Here is a 19,683-nt window from a genome sequence, read left to right on the forward strand (position 1 = left end):
AACACTCCACTGTGTGGCTTGTGGGTATGAGTCCAGTCTGGGCATTTGCTGTGCCTGTGTCCTTGGGCAAGACACTTTGTCACAAATTGCAGATCCCCGACCGGGAGGAAAATGGGTACATTTGTGGGCAGAAAATGGTTCTTTTATTTGCTTCAATATGGGAGCATTTACAGTACAATTCCCCAGCGGTGAGAAAAGATATCAAAAAAATATTGAATGGCCAAATGAGAAGGGGTATTAATAATGTGAAATGCTTTTATCTTTCTCAGAATTGATATAAGATCCATTTCATAAACAGGAAGCTCCTGCAAACCACTTCAAAGACATTTTTACCTTGGCCCTCTGTTGAAGTTTCTAACATCGAGCTGAACTGACCATTTCCTACAACTGTCTGGGCACGAACTTTAAAGATGTAACTATTGCAAGCCTTCAATCCTTCAAATGTGATACTTGTGACATTGCCATCTGTAGATTCCATTGCGGGAATGTCGGAACCACTGTCGAAAAATAGGTAGTGGTATCCTTCAATTATGCCGTTTCTGTCGGTGCAGTTTGGTGCGTGCCAGCTGAACCCTAGAGCTGAGGGAGTAGCCAGGGTTAGGTATACAGACACTGGAGGTGAAGGCCCTGTAGAGATACCAAGTTAAATTTATTGCATCATTCAGAGGCCGGTTTTGGCAAGATTTATTTTTTTTCTTCTCAGATTGTTGTTCACAGACTTTCTACAAAATCCGTTGTGCTGTTCAAAAACTCTTATGAGCATCTATGTTTTCTCATAGATTTTTAATTTTTTTTTACGTTTATTTCATTATTATTTTAACTAGATAGCCCATTCAGTGGAATCCACTGGTCTCCCATGGGGCCCAGTAAAGAAAAGACAATGTGAAGAAATTACAGAATTAGATGTGGGAGGAACACCGCAGAATAGAATATATTCTGTGGAAAACCCACGGAGTCAAGTACAGACTAAAAACCCAATTCACATTGCTTAGGCGGGAAGCAAACCAGGATCACAGCGGTGAAAGGCGAGGAAAGAAGCGCTTTGCCAACCTGATTCCTGAACTCAGCCTCATAAACCACAGGTTATAATATCAAGCGGATCACAATGTAGCTTTTACACTACCATTGCCGTACAATGTGAATGCGGTTTGTCTACATTTGATCGAGTGCAATCTGTTCTAGCCCAGCATGTTGACACATAGCACTTAACCAAGTTTCTTATTGGCTCATGAGCGACGATCAAACAATGTGTAATGCAGTTTCCTATTGGCTGGAAAAGTGACATGTGGCCATGTTTTTGTTTTTGTTTTTTCTTTTTTTCATTGTATTTTTCTTCATGTGCACAATACGAGGATATGCCTATGATGATGGGCTGCCAGATTTTTTCACCCAAACACGAAAAAGCCGAAACAACCATTGCCAGAAAACTGGCATCCCTGCACATGGCATGGATCGCAAACTCCCACTCCCTGAATTATCCTATATCACTGGTTTTGTAGACAGATGATTATATATTTGAGACTTACTGTCTTGAGAGGTGTTGGCATACTTGCGAGTCCAATTTCCCACTCCAGCTAAAGTCCATGCAGCCACAGACACCAGATACGTGGAGTATGGCGACAGGCCCATGGCTGAGTAGTTAGGATCTGTGGTTGTTACCGATACTTCATCGATATTCTCATAGTCGATGTCCTCGTCATCATCACACGCCAGGTGCTTGATGAGCTTATAGGTGACGTTGTAACCAGTTATGTTACACAGGGTACCCGTTGGAGGTTGCCATGTAATCGTAAGGGTCCTTGACCCATTATTAAACTGGATATCTGTTACTTCTTCAGGCACTGGTTGAAAAAAATGAATACAAATGTTTATAAATATATTCATATCTAACGACGATAATATGTATGAACAAGTTAAAAAAGGGAATAAGATTTAAAGTAACATGAATTTAGATTCAGCGCCGCTACCCAGCTAAATGCAACAAAGCTCAACAGTCGCAAATACTGCCGTTCATACTGCCGTTCTGTTTCCACTATCCCCATAGACGTGCGTGCATAGATATGCCGTCTGCATCCTGAACTGAGATAAAACAGGTCTCGTTCAAATGACGTCATTTCCTACAGACCATCCAAGTGCATCTTGCGTAACAACTTGCGTAACGCCCATCAGTATTTCGAACACATTTCGAGCAACAAGCACGCGTGTTTGGAACATTTTCAACACTGCGCAATGCCTGCTTGATTGCGTAAAACACGCAGTTGCACTTCTCCTACAGAAATGGCCGTCATTGAACAAGCCCTATTAAAGTGCCAAACTGGTTAACCATTAGCACCTTTACTACATTGTATTACAGTGTATCAATTCCCTGATGAATTCACAAAATCATAGAGTGCTCAGGCTGTTTCAGTCATTGCAAGGAGTAACAGGCAGGGCAGTTTTAGTTATGGGCAATACAGTAATGGGTTAATTGAAACCAGGGGCGGATCCAAAACACAATTTTGTTTGTAGGGGCCCCCAAAATATGTGGTCCCCAAAAGTGGTCCCAAAAATGACGGTGTGGGGTTCTGGGCCCGCTAAAGGGCCCCCAAAAAATGTTGGATTCTAGATGCTCTGTCGTGCGATCTGAGGCAACTTCTGACCACTTTGACCAATTTATTTTGAGGAAAGGATGGTGGTGTACGCAGTGCCTGCCTTCATTGCGACGTCACTTAAAAAAAAAAATTGGGTTTGTTTTTTTAGGGGGGGGGGCCCCATGGCCCCCATTGGCCCCCTTGGATCTGCCCTTGATTGAAACTTGCATTCAGGTCCCGTAGTCCAAGATAGCACATCCGTGATTGAACCCAATCCAGCGCTTGTTACTGCTCCAACTTGGAAGGAATAAGTTGTGCAAGCAAGGAGGCTCTCGAACTGTACATGTGTCTCTGAGATGGTTGTATTTTCTACGACCCCTGTATCTGCGTTCCACAACATGGTGCGATAGCTGGTGATCAGTCCGTTTCTTTCCGTGCAGACCGGGGGCTCCCACATGAAGATCAGTGAGGAGGATGTTGTGTCGTTGACCGTGACAGATGTTGGAGGGCCAGGAACTGAGAAAGATAAATAATGAGAGGTGGGAGTCAAGTGATACGGAAATACATGGATGTCTTGCATACCTATGGATATTCCTTCTCATATTAAAGACTCGTACAACATAAACTTGGGTGTTTGGGTTTAATCCTTTCTGTATAATCTTATACTTTAATTTGCAGTACTTGTTAGGCTCCACTTTCTCAGACTCTAGTTCATCAGGTGCCTGGCAGAAGGGCATATGAGCGTTCTGACGCAAACATCATTTTCAAGAAAATTGCATTGAAAGGTTCCATTGTTCCCCCACACGTATTATCAAACCAATGTTCTCCAATGCGTATCATAAATCGTGCGATTTTGAAATTTGTCACACTTATCAATCATGAGTTTTGGAACAACCTGTATTAATTTCTGACGAAAGTGTATAAATTTCATTAAAATGGAGGCAGTTTTCTGCATATGCCCTTTTGTCTGGAACATTTTGGTGATTACGCACTATTGCATAAGGGAATATGCACATACATGTATGCCCTTCTGCCGGGCACACAACGAGTTGTAAAATGTTCTGAAATATGTGGTAAAAAAAGAGAGCATGAAAGAACTTGGTTGTTTATGTATTCTGGACAACTTGCAACCTTGGGCTTCACATGCGGGACCTCTTCCGGGGCAAAATTAAGGCAAAATGAAACATCCATGAAATGATTTTCAGGGGGTTGGAGGGTTGCTGAGGACCCCGGAACAATGAAGGGGCTAGGATATATGTTTGTAAATGCCTCAAGAAACCTCTCACAATACCCATTTCAAAATGTTATACGTAAAAACACCTCTCCGGTAAAACCTCAGGAATTCCAGGATTTCAAAAGGGATTCTTTGTAAATCCTGATATCAGAAAAAATCCTGACAAAAACAATCTAAAATCAGAAAAACCCTGACAAATTTTACTCCTGCAGTTCTTATTTTTGAATTCCTCAATGGCCATATGCTCACCTCCTTCAAATGTTCTACCAGTCCCGTCGAACCCTTCCCCCTGCCCGGCTGAAGTCGTAGCTCTAACGTCCACCTGGTACTCTGAATCGGGCAACAGCCCCGGAACATCGACTGTTAACACATCATCATCTGAAATCATAATGGTCTCGGTGGTTTCTGCTGGCCCGCACCGGCCTTGTTGTAGTAGTGCGTATGATACCCCATACCCCACGATCTGACACGGGGCTTGCGCGGGAGGGGACCAACTAATTCGAAGTTGGGTGGAGTTGATGGAGGAGACATTCAAACTTGAGATCCTGTCAGGAACTGGGAAAAAAACAACGACATACAGTATTATTCAGAGAAGCAAAAGACAAAAAAGAAATACGACAGATGGTTGCAGAGGAACTTGTATTTTCTACTAAATGTTTTGGGCAAATATTAAACAGAAAACCATGAAAATACATATGGGAGACTGTTCAACTAATATACAGGTTGCTCTATAAATTTAGGATTCAAAAGTGTGGCGTTATTCATCTTAGTACTGCTCATAAACTGAAGTATACGGTTTTGATTACGAAAACATACAAAGAAAGATAAAGAAGCAAAAAATCTGGCACAAGAGTTCTTACAATTTGTTAATTTAATTTCACTATAAACAGATTAAACTTCAACAGTACACTGAGAATGTCAGCAACTTACCTCCCTCTTCAGTCGTTACATTTCGTGGCTCGCTGAAGCTTCCATTACCCGCCGACGTCCACCCTCGTACTTGAAACTGGTACTCCGTGCACGGCTCTAAATTCTCAAAGCCGACAACCATTGCTTCGTCAGATGACGATGTGACTCCCTCAGACAAGATATTGCCATGACGATGTAGAAGCTGGTAATGATACCCTAAGATGATGCCGTTCCGGTCCGTGCAGTCTGGTGCTGTCCATGAAAATTCCAGAGTGGTGTTTGTGGATGCACTTGGTTGCAGCATCGGGGGTCCGGGGACTATTTAAAAAAATAATTCAAACCAATCAATTTAAAAATAAGAATGCCAAGATGAATTGCAAGATTACTGAGGCATTACAAGACGTTTCTTAACCTCAATTGTTAGTGTTGCAGTCAGGGTACTTGGGATGGATCATAAGTACATCACAAGTCTGGTACCAAGGAGACCACAAGTCAATTCACAAGTCCAGTCACAAGCTATCGGGGATGAACAATAACAAAGGAATGCATTTGTCGCAGTTTATTTGAATAGTTTTGAGTTGACTTGGTCTGAATGACTTGTGATGGAATTGCAAATTGACTTGTGATGACTTTGGTATGTACTTAAATACAACTCTACATACAGGTATTGCACCGGAAAGAACATTAACACCGGTTGGTCTCTGTACTGTCCCAAACCTTGGTCCCCAGCGTTGTATACTTCATGGAGTCATCAGGGAACCAAAACAGTGTAATTCAATATAACACACGTGCTAATGGGCTAAAACAACACCAATTTTAAGCCACATCTAAGTCAATATATAAAGCAAAACCTATAGCCACACATTATTGGGACAGATAGAAAGTGCATTTTTCATCTGTGACAGCAACTTAAACAAACCTGACTGCCTTGTCGTGCTCCTCCCTCCAGCTTTTCTTGAAGATTCTGCATCAGTTTGAGACTTCACTTCAAATTTATACGAGGCATATGGCAGTAAGCCCCCAACTATCAAGGATTGGTCACTGGTTTGTGCAGTTTTTGTTGGTCCCAAATTTGTTTCACATTCTTCATATTTCCTAAACCAGTATCTGATGTGGTACGTGATAGCAGGGCACGTCGTGTCGGCTGGCCGCAACCAAGATAGACGGAAGGCGGTGGAATTGATTGGCCTGATATTGAGATTGGTCGGTTTCCCAGGAACTGTCAAAAAAGGGATCACAAACAAATAGACGAACCAACAAACAAATACACAATCAACTAACAAGCACAAATTTCAAAACGATTCATAACAAACATATGCAATGTGAAATACATATGAGTGACCACAATCAACAGCCAGACAGACAATTTATGAACAAATACAGACGTTTGTTAAAAATCAGACGAACAAATATTTTAATGAAACAAGATGAAACACAAAAAGGAAACAAACGACAAAACACAAACAAACACACCCCAAAATTAGCTTACACATGTACTGTAGATACACAAAGTAAATGACATTCTCCCAAAATGAAGAAATAAAATTACAATATTAAACACACCCAAAATTACAGAACAATGATATAAAATAGTACTGCCTGTCTGTGATTTGGGGAATATTTAATTTTGTAATTTCATCTGTAAGTTTTGGGTTGGAAGTGAGAGTACTTGTGTATCCTACCAGTAAACCAACAAACGATCATACATGGATATACCAACAATAAAAACAAAGACAACAAAACATGTATCCACTTTGTAACAAGAGAGGGAGCCCCGCCAGACCTCAACATCTTCCATGGATCAACTTATACTGGTATGTGCCCAAGCATATACCGGTATACACTAAACATACACACATACCTGCACACGAAGTGTTGCCAATTGTCGGCGGACTAGGGGGTCCAACCCCACCCACACCGGGCCTAACGGCAGACACTCTAAACTCATAACTTGTCCCCTCCTTCAGACCCGGCACAACATCTGAGAGTGTGTCCCCCGGGGTAATGATATCTCCTATGGTGCCATTTGCATTGAGTTCCCTATAGCTGATGATGTAGTTGACCAGGGGGCCCTCACCCCTATCGCCGGCTTGGGCGTCCCATGCTTCCCAGGTCAGAGTGATCGAACTCCTTGTGGATTCGGAAACGTTTGGCGGAGATGAAAGTTGTGGGGGCTCTGAAAAAGTAGAACAGGAAAAACCTTAAGCACTATTTCAATGCGTGGATGTGTGTAACGCATAGCTGCCAACTTTTCAAAATCCCAATTAGTAATCAACCCACGCGGTCATTTTCAACTGCTCATATTATCAAAAGTGTATGTACCAGCATTACTAACATCGAGTACAGGTACATGGTTTACATGTACACGTTCATGTGCATACCCTTCTTGTTGTGAATAATAATGTACTGTAGGCCAAAAGATAATTTAAAGAAAAAAAACAATTATTTTTTTTGTTAATAATTCTTTTTAAAATTAATTTTGTTTTACTGTCTGTATTTGTTTGTTGAAGTCAAATAAATAATAACAATAATAACGTGCGCATATTTTTTATGAGATGCATGCTATCGATGTTGAGTTTCGAGTTTGTATCATGTTTTTACACACAATGATTTAGGGCCACCGTATGCCGCCAACATACCTTGCAAATGCATGCTGATTTATCTTTTCTGGACGTTGTGATAAACTCAAACTCTTATTACCAATCCTTACAACCATACTCTAATCAAATTCCATGATTAAAATCTCGCACTGATGGGTCACATCCCGGCAATAAGCGACCAAATGTGCTCACGATCGTCACTGAAAAGTACTCACATACAGTACACACAACCACACATCCACGAAATGCACACAAATGACACACCATTGAAAAATATTTTTAGTCTGGTTCTCAAGTACTCCACTGCGCACACTGCATTGATGTCTATCAGGTGCTTGACCGCATTGCTTATTAGACTTGTCACCAGTCCATCCGTTATCGCAACATTGCGCCAGATGTTTTCGGTCATAAACGCTACTTTACAAGTATTTTTTATCGTTAGGTAGAAAATGGGAAATTCGTAATGTATTAGTGGCAAATCGTATTTTCGTAATTTAATAAACAATTCGTAATAATTACGAAAAATTCTTAATAGTTGGCAGCTATGGACTAACGGTTGTGTGCGCATGGACATTTCTATTGTTAACTCACTGATTATAAGCCAAGTTTCCCTCTGGGGCCAAGTGTGCTCTTTCGGTGCTTACTGCTTACGGTCTCCATGAAATAGAACATGGAGGAATAGACGGAGGCTCTGTTAGCAGAAAATCGTGTGCTTAGCAGTACCATAAAAATGTGCCCTGGATTCAGTTTTTATTAATTTTGGGTTAGCGTGTCAGTCAGTTTCCCCTTGCGGTTAATTTATGATTTAAAACAAACAGCTGTTTCCTCTTGGAGCGATCATTAACTTCCTTTTCCTTGTTTGCATATTATTTCTTTTTCTCTCACATTTTGGCCGTGATCCAAGGCCACATTGCATGTTTGGGCTTCGTGGCTTGCGACTAGACAAAAGAAAGATGTTAAAATAATTGGATGAATACCAACATGTACATCTGGCAATCTAATTTCCTTGTTCAACCAAAGTTAATTTACAGAAGAAATGGCAAAAAGAAACTGACAAAGAAAAAACCAACCTCCACAACTTTATGCCAGTGCTCTGCCACATGAACTAACCAGACCTATGTTAAAGTTCCCCCAATTTGGGCCTTTTCACACTATCGTCTAGTGATACCCCCGTCACACAGGAGGTGCGGTGCCACTGCGATGCTTGTACAGCATAAACCGCAGTGGCACCGCCATGATCGCCGTGGTTTCGTCATTGATCGCTGTAGCACCACGGAAAACTGTCAAAACCGCGGACTTTCGCGGTGGCACGGCGTAAACTTTGAACATGTTCAAAACTTCCGCAGTGCCACCGCGGGTTGGGCCAATCCGCAGTGGGATCGCCGCGGCACCGCCATGACCGCCGTGGCACCGTACAAGGACCGCAGTAGGACTTCTATCACCCCCGTGCCTCCGCAGTACAACCGCCGTGCAATCGCGAAGGTCCGTGGTTTTGAAAGTTTTCCGCGGTGCTACGGCGATCAATGACGGAACCACTGCGGAACCACAGCAATCATGGCGGTTTTGACCAAAACCGTAGTGGCACCGCGCCTCCGGTGTGACGGGGGTATGACTTATAAATGACTTAAAGGGAATGTACATGTACATCATTGGCTTTTGCTGTAATTTTCTGAAATGAACTATTTGAGGGGTTAGTATAATAGATCAAATTTGAAATTTTGTGTTCGAAAATGTTGGAAAAACCAAGAAAAACAAAAATGTTCAAGTAGTCTGGTTCCCCGACTCCACTAAAGATGAAATGGATCAATTTATAGATGCCAGAAAATTGTAAGGTAAGGAAACCAGTCTAGCTGCTCTGCACCCGTTCATGAACAGCAGTAGTTGAAAAACAGTTAGGTTTTTCCAACGGTGGACCACCGTTGGAAATGTATACAAAAATACGATTTTCTTGAAAAAGACTTCACACCTGATGCCATAATTTTACAGGATGCTTTAGACTGTCATTTATCAACATCCTAGTAAGGTATTTTGTAAAAACTTGGTAGTTTTATTTTTCGATGTTTGCAAATGTTGTATATTCCCTTTAAAGGTAAACCTATGTAGTCAGCATCTTCCCATATTAATTGGAAAATTTTTAAAAATTTGACGTACCGAAGGCTGTCACAGTGATGGTTGCGTTACTGTCCATGCTGACACTGCTGCACGTGTACGGAGCAGTTAACGAATCGGCAACGACAACAAAGATGTACTCCATGGTGACGGGAGACTCATATTCGATGAAATAATCGGCCTCTTTTTCCCTTCCGTCTGGCAGAACCAGGACGAACTCTGATTCATTCAAGGGTGACGCGTAGTTCACTGAGCAGGTCACGTTGGTCATTTGGTTGATGTTTACCTCGTTATACTCTAGAGTTATCATCACACCAGTTTCTGCGGAATGGAATTCAAAAGACTACAGGCTAGATCAGGCAAGTCTTGCTAGATCACGTTCACTCTTTGTGTGAGCGTTGTGAAATGAAACACTGGCAATTCTAGTCACAAAGTCCCGAGTTTTTCTTTATCCAATACTAGCGTACATGATTGGTTCAAATTTTCCATTTTATTATGGTCCTCAATGAAATTGTAATGCTGTGGATGCTTCAAAGAACACTTATTTACAAGATACATGTATATATTTCGTGAAAATTATTTTTAGTTATTTCCCTTAACTTGATGTTGATGTTAACTTAAATACTTTCTCTTTAAAGCAATTTGATCTTTTCTAAAAAATGTTGTTTATTAACACTGATTAAAGTTTGATTCTTTAAAGGTATCCTAGCTAGAAAGAACACGAGATAGCTTTGTAGACAGTGTTGTAGTGAAGTCCTCATAAGTCCCCGAAAGTCCTCACGAGTAGTCACAACTCCCCACAAGTCTTCACAGGACCGGAATAGTCCTCACAAGTCCCAATAAATTTCACAAGTCCTACAAGTATTCACAAGTGCTCGCGAGTCTTCACAAGTTCCGAAAAGACCCGAAAAATCCCAGCAAGGGCTCTCATGTCCTCACATGTGCATGTACGTCCATACAATTCACTCTTGTCCATACAATTCACTCTTATCCAATCATCCAAATCAAAAGCTATTCAATCAACATGTCAAGCGACATGGTCAGTCAAGTTATTGTGACCAGACTTGTGAATTTACGGTACTTGTGATAAACTTGTGATCGGACATGCGACGGACTAGACTACAACTCTCAAGTTCATTAACTTGTTCTTCTTCTGTTTACCTTGGCAATTTGGTCCATCCCATCCTTCGAGGCACGGTGAGCCATCGCATTCCCCAGTGTCTGCCAGGCAGGTGGAGTTATCCTGGCAATGACAGATCTGCTCACAGTTGGCCCCATACTTTCCCTCCTCACATTCTGCAATACAAAAAAAAACATGTAAAGCTGTGAATTGAACACCAATAAGTCCGGATATGACAGGCCTTTTATGACAGGCGATTATAATAAGTCAGTAAAATTGTCCATTTTTATATATTTGTACACCATAACTTATGAAGCCTAAAATAACTGAATGAGTTACAACATAATGCGTTGAGTAAATCGGATACGCACCGTGAAACTTCAATGAAATGTGTCATAACTAAAAAAAAAACATGTAAAGCTGTGAACGCCATGGTCCAGTGGTTACGGTGTTCGACTCACGCATGATGGTGCATGGGTTTGAATCCTGCCAGGAAAATGGTGTTTGTGCCCTTGGGTAAGACACTTAACTACAATTGCCTCTCTCCACCCAGGAGTATAAATGGGTGCCCATGATGAGGGTCGAAGAGCGATCGAGCGTTGATATCGGCTGCTGCGTGGTCTCATGGCCTGATGAACAGGATAATTATTGTAAAGCGCTTTGAGATTGTTGATATCATGGAAAGCACTATATAAGCACTACGATTATTTATAATGTATTATTTGTTTAGGACATGTAGAATGTTGCAAAATGTGTATCATTGTGTAATAAAATGTAGCAAGAATTTCAGAGGCTGACCTTTGTTGTTTTAAAGCTATAGTCCATCATTTGCAGCCATCCGAAAAGTAACTGGCGTAATTATTGTTGAAAAACATACTTGGTTGAAAGATAGTAAGGGGACTAAACTCCCTGTGAAATTATTCTTTCTGGCAAGCTGTCATTTTGAAGTAATCAACGAAAGAAGGCCTTTCCAACGGTGCGTCTTAAGACGCACCGTAGGAAAATTTAAATTAGTAGTTCGTTTTGTTATTCGGCGAAGCGCGCGCAAGCATTGGCAGGACGCACACGTGTGCGCGGCTGCTATAATTTGTCGGATCAGTGCGCGACATCGCGTATAGCTGCAATCGGCTCTGTGAGAACGCGTCTCGGACGCTGAATTCAAGCCATTCAAAACATGATTCAGCAACTTTTGATTTGAAATTGAGATCCTAGAACGCTGTTTTTCTCGGAATATACAGCTGAAGCTGAGCTGAAACTTCATCAGGTTAGTTGTTCAGTACCCTTCTTTAGATTTTGAACACTTTTGTTGCTTCAAACGAACAAAATGCACAAATTACAAATGATGGACTATATCTTTAATCTAGTACCAATGAATGCACCAAAGGTTTACTCATGCCTACCCACGCATTATAAAACTATAACTACGCCTTAACGCATGAGGTCTATTGCGTAAAGTTTCCCAAAACCGGAGCAGCACCCGATTTCATCAAACTCTTTGTAACTTATGATGCATCGCAGCGCTGCGATGCGTCGTAACCCTACGATGCGTCGCAGCTGCGACGCGTCCTACGATCCATTTCACAAAACACGTCATAAAAAAGTGCGACGTGTCGTAAGTGTATTTATAGCCCAACTCTGTGACTGTTTCATGTATTTAGTCGGCGTACAGTAAAAAGTCGTCTGATATTCAACAAAGAGTCGTCAGATCTCAACTAGAAATTTGTTAAAACGTAAAACAGAATGGCAGTCGTGCGATGCAATTTTGAAGGAAAACAAGCTCTCAGTGGACTGTATAGCTACTTTGAAATTTCAACTGCAATATTCCAGTCTAATTCATAATTATTCAATGAATTTTCTATTTACAACTTTACACACATTGCCTCGGTATTACAATCTCGCTTATGTAATGTTTATGGCATTAAACTGGCTAAGAAAGGGACTCTTCTTATTTTGCGATGACCGCTAGACACGTTGTAACTTGCGACGTGTTTTAAGCCGTTGTCCAGGAACTTACGACGCGTTCAACACATCGCAACTTTCGTGAAATGGATGATACAACGCGTCGTGTGTTACGACGTGTTACACGTTGTAACTCGATTTATGAAGCGTCGCAGCACTTCGTGAAATCGGGTGCTGGTCTCATTTGACAGTCAATCAGAAACACAGACATGACAGAGTGTGTTTTCCATACCTTCTGTACAGCTGATGCCTTGGTATCCGGCGGCACACGTGCAGCCAAACGGTTCAGGAAGACAGAACAGCTGGCCCCGGCATCCCTCATGGTGAGGGTCTGCGGACCCGCTGCAGTTGTACTGGGCTAGCTGTCCAAAGACATTCCTACCATGAACTGAAAGAATATTAAACAAAAGACACGATACATGAGAATATACGCATTTACGCATATCAGCAGATGAAATCAGACCACAAAACTGCTCGGACAAGAAATGCCCAAACGATGCCCAAAAGATATATGTTTGCTTTGTCATTGTACTTTTGTTCATTTGTTGGCAGAATAAATATTAATAATAATAATAGATGTTTGATGTCGAACTGTTTTCTTCGTGGATGACTTTATGAGGAGTGCATCAGATTTACTACATAATGGTTGTCAGAGGTACGGTACGTGTAACAGGGGCTGGAAAAAAGTGGACCCCAAATTTGTAGAATGAACTTTATGAAATGCAAAGAGCCAAGCCTCTCCCTCCCCCCCTCCCCCTTTCACGCCCTGACCACATTCTTCAACCCAGGCCACAATTTTAACATGGACTGTCCGCAACAAGTTGGAACCCCCCCCCCCCCCACCCTGCAAATTGGATTTCGCCAATTTCCGTTGTACATGTATTGCCACTATCGTTGTTTTTTTTCTCTCTCAAAATCTATTGGTACATTTTTTTTCCAGTGGAAAATCTGTCGTCGTGCAACAAAACGTGAACATCTCTTTATACCGGAACCTAAATCTTTTAATCATCAGAGGTGTGAGTGGCCATTGATAAAAATAGCTGAAAACACCTGAAAAAAAGGTGTAAAAAAGCTGAACTTTGGAAATCTCCTATACTTTTGTACACAGCAAGTGAGGGAAAAAAGCTGAAATCCAAAACAAAAAAAGCTGAAATCAGCTTTAAAGCTGAGATTTCACACCTATGAATCATGTTAGTAGCCCGCCTTCGTGTTAGGCAATAACTATTTAACAAAGTTTTAACAACAGTTCTGTTTTCGTAACGGACTTGTGAATTTTGTGATACAAGTATACTAAGGTTATAATGGTACAAACTTGTACGCATGAGTTACACCAGGAAGGACGATCCCTTTTTTGGTTTAATGAGTTCCTCCACACCCTTTCCTCCAGCTAAAAAAAATGATGACACCAGTTTTGTAATCAATGCCCAGATGGTTTTTATTACATTCACAGTATGCCAAACATCCTGCTGTTAGGGAGTTTAACAAACTTTCATTAAACAGTTCTCTTTCGCAATGGGCAAATTTCACATGCAAAAGATGCGTTTACGTTTCGGTTGCTGGGCGGTTGTCTGTCGGCATGACATCACAGGGCACAAGGTCTATGCACATACACCAGATGAATACTTTTCAAATGAAACTTGTCCAATTTTGGTGTGCACATATGCAGAGTTGGGATACCAAACTGTCTTATGAGTGTCAAGTCGCAAAGAAATATTTAGAATAAAAAAATAGGAAATTTTTAGGTCTCTTGAACTTAATTTATGATTTTTTAGAATTTCAAGAGACCTTACAACATGGAGAGCACTTTGTAATAGTGACTTAGCGCTTAATACCGGAAGCTTAACTGTGAAATGATATGAATATTAGAACTGTTTTTGATAAAGACAATACAAAGAGGAAATGCATGACAAAGGGGTTGTCAAACTTTTATTCTTTGAACCATTTTTAAAATTTTGCTTCTTGAATCTACTAGTACATTGTACTATGTGTAATTCCAAAATCAATGCAGTGTGCAAAATTTTTGTGCTAAAAATTAAGCTCAGTATAGTTGAAGTCAAATTGTCACAAGTATCACAAGTCATTCACACTTCATCCTATTTCAAGCAGCTCTGGTCCATCACGAGCCCTTCAGTTTTGTCATGTCACAAGCTATTCAAAGGAAATGTGACAAAAGCATTCCGCTGTCATTGTTCACCCCTTTTACTTGTGACTGGACTTACACGTATGAAAGGACTTGTGACTGGACTTGCGAATGGACTTGTGACGGACTCGACTACAACACTGGTTTCAAATCAAGTACAATAAGCTATTCAAATGAAATATGACAAAGGCATTATTCCTTTGTCACTGTTCGTCCCCTATTTACTTGTGACTAGACTTGTGACTGACTATACATTTGCACACTGTAAAACACAATTACTTTAAAACTCCCCAGAGGGTGTGCAAAATCGTTTTAAAATTGGAGGATTCAGGACTGTTAGTAATTGCATACATTGTACATGTACATGTACCCGGTACTACAGCCTGTCTAAAAAAAAATGGTACAATCGAAAACATTTTTTTTTTCAATATTAAATCTCAACATAAGTAAGTCGTTTTGAGCATCACTTCAAAGAAAAAAGACCAGGCTTTCCAATATTTTTTGTTTCATCTCATTTGCTTTTGTCAATCCAGAGATAACTCCAGTTTACTGCGGAACACAAAAATCGAGTTTGTTTCTTTTGCCAAGTTGCAATCTTTTGTGAGCTTCAAGACAGCATGGCACAGTACTCGAAACAACTCTGCCCATGCATAAAAGTGGCACAAAATCGATTTTGGTGTATCGCACTAAATTGATTATATCTCTGAATTGACAAAAGCAAATAAGATCAAACAAACACTATTGGAAAGCCCAGTCTTTGTTTTTTAATATTATGCCAAGTAAGAATGACTTATTTTGAAATTTCGTATTTAACCAATTTTTTGTCTGATTGTACCATTTTTTTTGAGACAGGCTATAGTAGCAATTCAAATCAAGGTTGTACAAGTTTACATGCATGTATGTACAATTAGAAACCAGTGTCCCCATTTCCTGAACGTTTGTCTCGAAGCTACCGGTATTAGGAAGTCACGTCATGAATGGAGCACGCTGAGTGGTCACAAAGGAACTCAAACGTGAACAAGATATTCCTGTCAACTACATGAATTCACGGCAACTACCCTGCAAGTCTATCACCTCCCCCCTCCCCCCCCCCCCCAAGTCAGATGGGAAGTCGAAAACAGGAAATTGATGACGTCTTTGCAAAGGGGGGGGGGGGGTTATATATATATAGACCTAGACACACACACACATTGTACATACTTGTGCAAGTACCCTTATACATGTATATCTGGGCTCTGGAAAGCACTTGCGGTTAGATGAGTGACGATGAATCAACACGAGGCATACCTTATCAATAAAGTTCTGGAATTTAAAGGCCGTGTTATGTGCGCGTCATTTTTAAACATTTTTGTCAAATTCATTTTTCAATCTTTTCTTAAGCCTATTTGTACTTGCAACCACCACAACAAAAATGCAGTTTTGGCAACTTTCTTTATCTTACCATTTTGGCATTCAGAACCACTAAACCCCGGTGGGCAGATACACTCGCCCATCTGCGGATGGCACATCCCCCCGTTCAGACAAATGGAACAGTCCAGCTGGCAACCATCCCCAGGACTCCATTTTCCAGACGGACACTCTGAAAACAAAACAACCAAGAACAAAAATGTGATCGAAAAAAAGAGTAACGGCACCATTTATCGACTCAGTACTCCAAAAACAACATGAGAAGCTAAATAATTTCCGTGTAAAACATTAAGATTATACATTTGGGAAACTTTCAGTGTAATGTCAATGACAGAGCCAATTAACCATGATATCTAATGAATGATTCAGAGATTATGGTCCAAAACTCCTAATCTGTAATCTCCTTGACCATCACTAGATGATGGATGCATAAGATTTGAACAAAACATTTTCGGGTTTATTTAATGAGCCCTTTAATGCTCTGTCACGGACATTTACATAATGCTGAAATTTCCCATTTACTTCATTTCTCAAGATGTACATGTACAATGATGTAAGCTAAAAAAACAAGCATGTTAAAAACAAAAAACTAGGCAGCAAAGTAATTGAAAAGGAAGGGAATCACAAGTTAATCACAAGTCAGTCATAAGTTAGTCATAAGTTGATCACAAGTTGGTTGTAAGTTAATCACAAGTTATTACAAGTCAAGTGACAAGCTATTGAAAAGAATTTGTCATTCTTGTGTCATTGCTCACTGCATGTTACTTGTGACCTGTCTGGTAATTTGACTCGTTATTGACTCACATGCAAATCTGCGCTAACTTTTTTTTGTTTCTTTGTCCCCCCGAAAAACTGTCAACGTACCTCTCAACAATATCTGGACATATCCTGAGCGACTCCTGCCGCCTGTACAGAAGTTCTCAAACACGATGCTTGAACGACTCCCAAAACGATCGCTGTTCAGCATCAAATCTGGAGACCTAACAATTCTCTCAGAGCTGCGAACTTCAAACCATTTGTAATCCAGAGAACTTTCGCACTCGTCCCTTGCTGTCATCCGAATGTTGATTTCGTTGTCAATTAGGGGGTCAGAGGTCACGGTGAGACGTGACGGATAAAGGTTTGCTGTAGAAAGAGGAAAACAGAATCGTAACCAATTAAATCTGAATGAAAAGTGCACAAGGACGATATTCATTTGGAACAATCTGTAAAGTTTCTCTCCCTGAACTATTTTCAAGTTTCAACACCCTCCACCATTTTTTAACTGTTATTTTCCTTGCAATGCAAAGTTATTCATTTCTGAGAGCCATCACATGAAAAATCTGCCCGCGTTTAGTTATGAAATAAGAACTTCATAAAGTTTAATTTATTTGTTGGCTGTACAATAATCTAGGCATGTGTTATGTGCGACACAGGTGCAAAAGAAACCAAAAAATGAAAGCAATTTTTGACTTGTGATGGGTCTGTGATTTGACTTGTGATAGACTTGTGATTTGCCTTATGATACATTTGTGATATGACTTGATATAATATGTGTATGATGGAATAGTGATTTGACTTGTGACCGACGTGTGATTTGATCTAAGACGACTACAAATCTCTAATTGCACGCCAGAAAGTAAACTGTAAGTAAAGTCTGTCATGAGCCAATGTGGCCCATCAGGCCAGCGTTTATCTCCAGTTTCAGTAGCATGAAACGACTAAGAATATTTCTATTCCCTCTGGGCTGGATGCTAGTCCATCGCAGGTTACTCCCCAGCTAATGCCGGTACCCATTTAAACTCCTGGGTGGAGAGAGGCAATTGGGGTGAAGTGGCTTGCCCAAGGACACAACTATGACCAGCAGCTGGATTCGAACCCCTGACCCTCTGATCATGAGTCACAAACCCTAACCACTAGGCCACACATTCCCATTCAAGAAAGACATACCCTAAAACCATCTTGAAATTATACCCTTTAACTTACCATCTTCGGTTGAGATGATCACTGTCGTCACAGCCTCAAAATCTTCCGTTTCCAGGGAACAAACAAAGTCACCAACTCTACTAGGATTGAAAGACGTCCTTGTCTCCCCATCTAGACTGACGCTGGCATTTCTGAGCGGCGTATGTGCAGTGATTGTCACCTCGCCGCTGTGGGATGCTGTTGGAACCAGGGCTTGACTTGCGACACAGGTGAAGTCTAGGTACGGATCTGCAAGCATTTAAAGAAATATAGGATCATTTGCAAACAATAAAAAAAGCAACTGCCAAAATAGTATGAAATAGCCTGCTTGATTGTAAGAAAATAATAGTATGAAACATCCTGTGAAATCGTTGAGCCTGGCATGCTGTCATTCTCAAGAAAAGAGGAATTTTGTATCAGCACTAACGACATGAACACTGATGAACGATGGTTATAGGACCTACAATGTATAACCATTACCATGATTACCGAGAACAAACATTTTTTTCTCAAATACTACGTGCGCATCCATTAAACGGCTGCGAGCAAGCGATTGACTTCACGCCTACATATACACTATGCTAGGTACATACATGTACACGTATGTATGTACAATGTACATTAATTCCCCATGACAGAGCCAGCACTTGGGCACTGTCTGTGTCCCATGGGTAAGCACCACAGATTGCTCGAGCAACGCTTTGAAGGTTGCAAATATGATCAGTATTTTTTCGTGTTTTTCCGGCACCAATGGCAACAAAACATTGAAAAGCTCAGTGGAACAATGTCGGTCTTCTGTAAAATCAGTCCATTTCATGAAATTACGACAAACTTTGCAAAATGATCTCATGTCACTTTAAAAAAAATGGAAACTTTTCACTGCAGCTAGAAAGTTTTGAGTGATGCACAACTAATTTTGCTGGTCCCAGATGGCCAGACTGACTCACTGACTGACTCACTGATTGAATGTCAGTTGTGACTCAGACTGGTTGAAGAGTGGTAAACAGAGTCGGGCAGTGCTGTTGTATAGGATTACCCAATTACATCTACAAATAGGCTAAATCCAACCCACTGTGTAGACTGTAGACTAAATGCATGAAATGACTTCCATAGAATGGCCATTCTGAATCAATTGAATAAAATTGTGTGTACACTGGGACCAGTTTGTTTTGATTTTTTAAGGCACTAAAAAACAAACAAACAATTTTTTAAAGCCGGAGTCCATCATTTGCAGCTATCCAAAAAAGTAACTGGCGTAATTATTGTTGAAAAACATACTGGTTGAAAGATAGTTAGGGTACTAAACTCCCTGTGAAATGATTCTTTCTGGCAAGCTCTTATTTTGAAGAAATCAACGAAAGAAGGCATTTCCAACGGTGCGTCTAAAGAAGCACCGTATGAAAATTTAAATTAGTAATCATTTTGTTATTCGGCGCAGCGCGCACAAGCATTGGCACGACGCACAGGCGCGCGCGGTTGCTATAATTCGTCGGATCAGTGCGCGACATCGTGTAAAGCTGCAATTCAAAACAATTTAAAACATGATTCAGCAACTTTTGATTTGAAATTAAGATCCTAGAATGCTGTTTTTCTCGGAATATACAGCTGAAGCTGAGCTGAAAGTTCATTAGGTTAGTTGTTCAGTATCCTTCATTAAATTTTGAACACTTTTGTTGCTTCAAACGAACAAA

General features: G+C 40.7%; 1 protein-coding gene across 1 annotated transcript in view; it reads right to left on the minus strand.

The window, feature by feature from the left end:
- LOC119723142 (receptor-type tyrosine-protein phosphatase delta-like) overlaps positions 1–19,683 on the minus strand; it is a 62,335-nt gene that overhangs the window by 35,165 nt on the left and 7,487 nt on the right. The window contains exons 2-14 of the mRNA XM_038193691.1: positions 18,014–18,241; positions 16,913–17,173; positions 16,083–16,220; positions 12,734–12,889; positions 10,584–10,718; positions 9,465–9,743; positions 6,575–6,889; positions 5,633–5,932; positions 4,735–5,031; positions 4,054–4,359; positions 2,799–3,086; positions 1,527–1,841; positions 334–627 (exon numbers count right to left, since the gene is read on the minus strand). Of these exons, the coding sequence (XP_038049619.1) occupies positions 334–627; positions 1,527–1,841; positions 2,799–3,086; positions 4,054–4,359; positions 4,735–5,031; positions 5,633–5,932; positions 6,575–6,889; positions 9,465–9,743; positions 10,584–10,718; positions 12,734–12,889; positions 16,083–16,220; positions 16,913–17,173; positions 18,014–18,241 (3,312 nt within the window). The remainder of the gene's footprint in view (positions 1–333; positions 628–1,526; positions 1,842–2,798; positions 3,087–4,053; positions 4,360–4,734; positions 5,032–5,632; positions 5,933–6,574; positions 6,890–9,464; positions 9,744–10,583; positions 10,719–12,733; positions 12,890–16,082; positions 16,221–16,912; positions 17,174–18,013; positions 18,242–19,683) is intronic.

This window comes from Patiria miniata, unplaced genomic scaffold, assembly GCF_015706575.1.
Source record: "Patiria miniata isolate m_02_andy unplaced genomic scaffold, ASM1570657v1 HiC_scaffold_16, whole genome shotgun sequence".
Classification (NCBI taxonomy): domain Eukaryota; kingdom Metazoa; phylum Echinodermata; class Asteroidea; order Valvatida; family Asterinidae; genus Patiria; species Patiria miniata.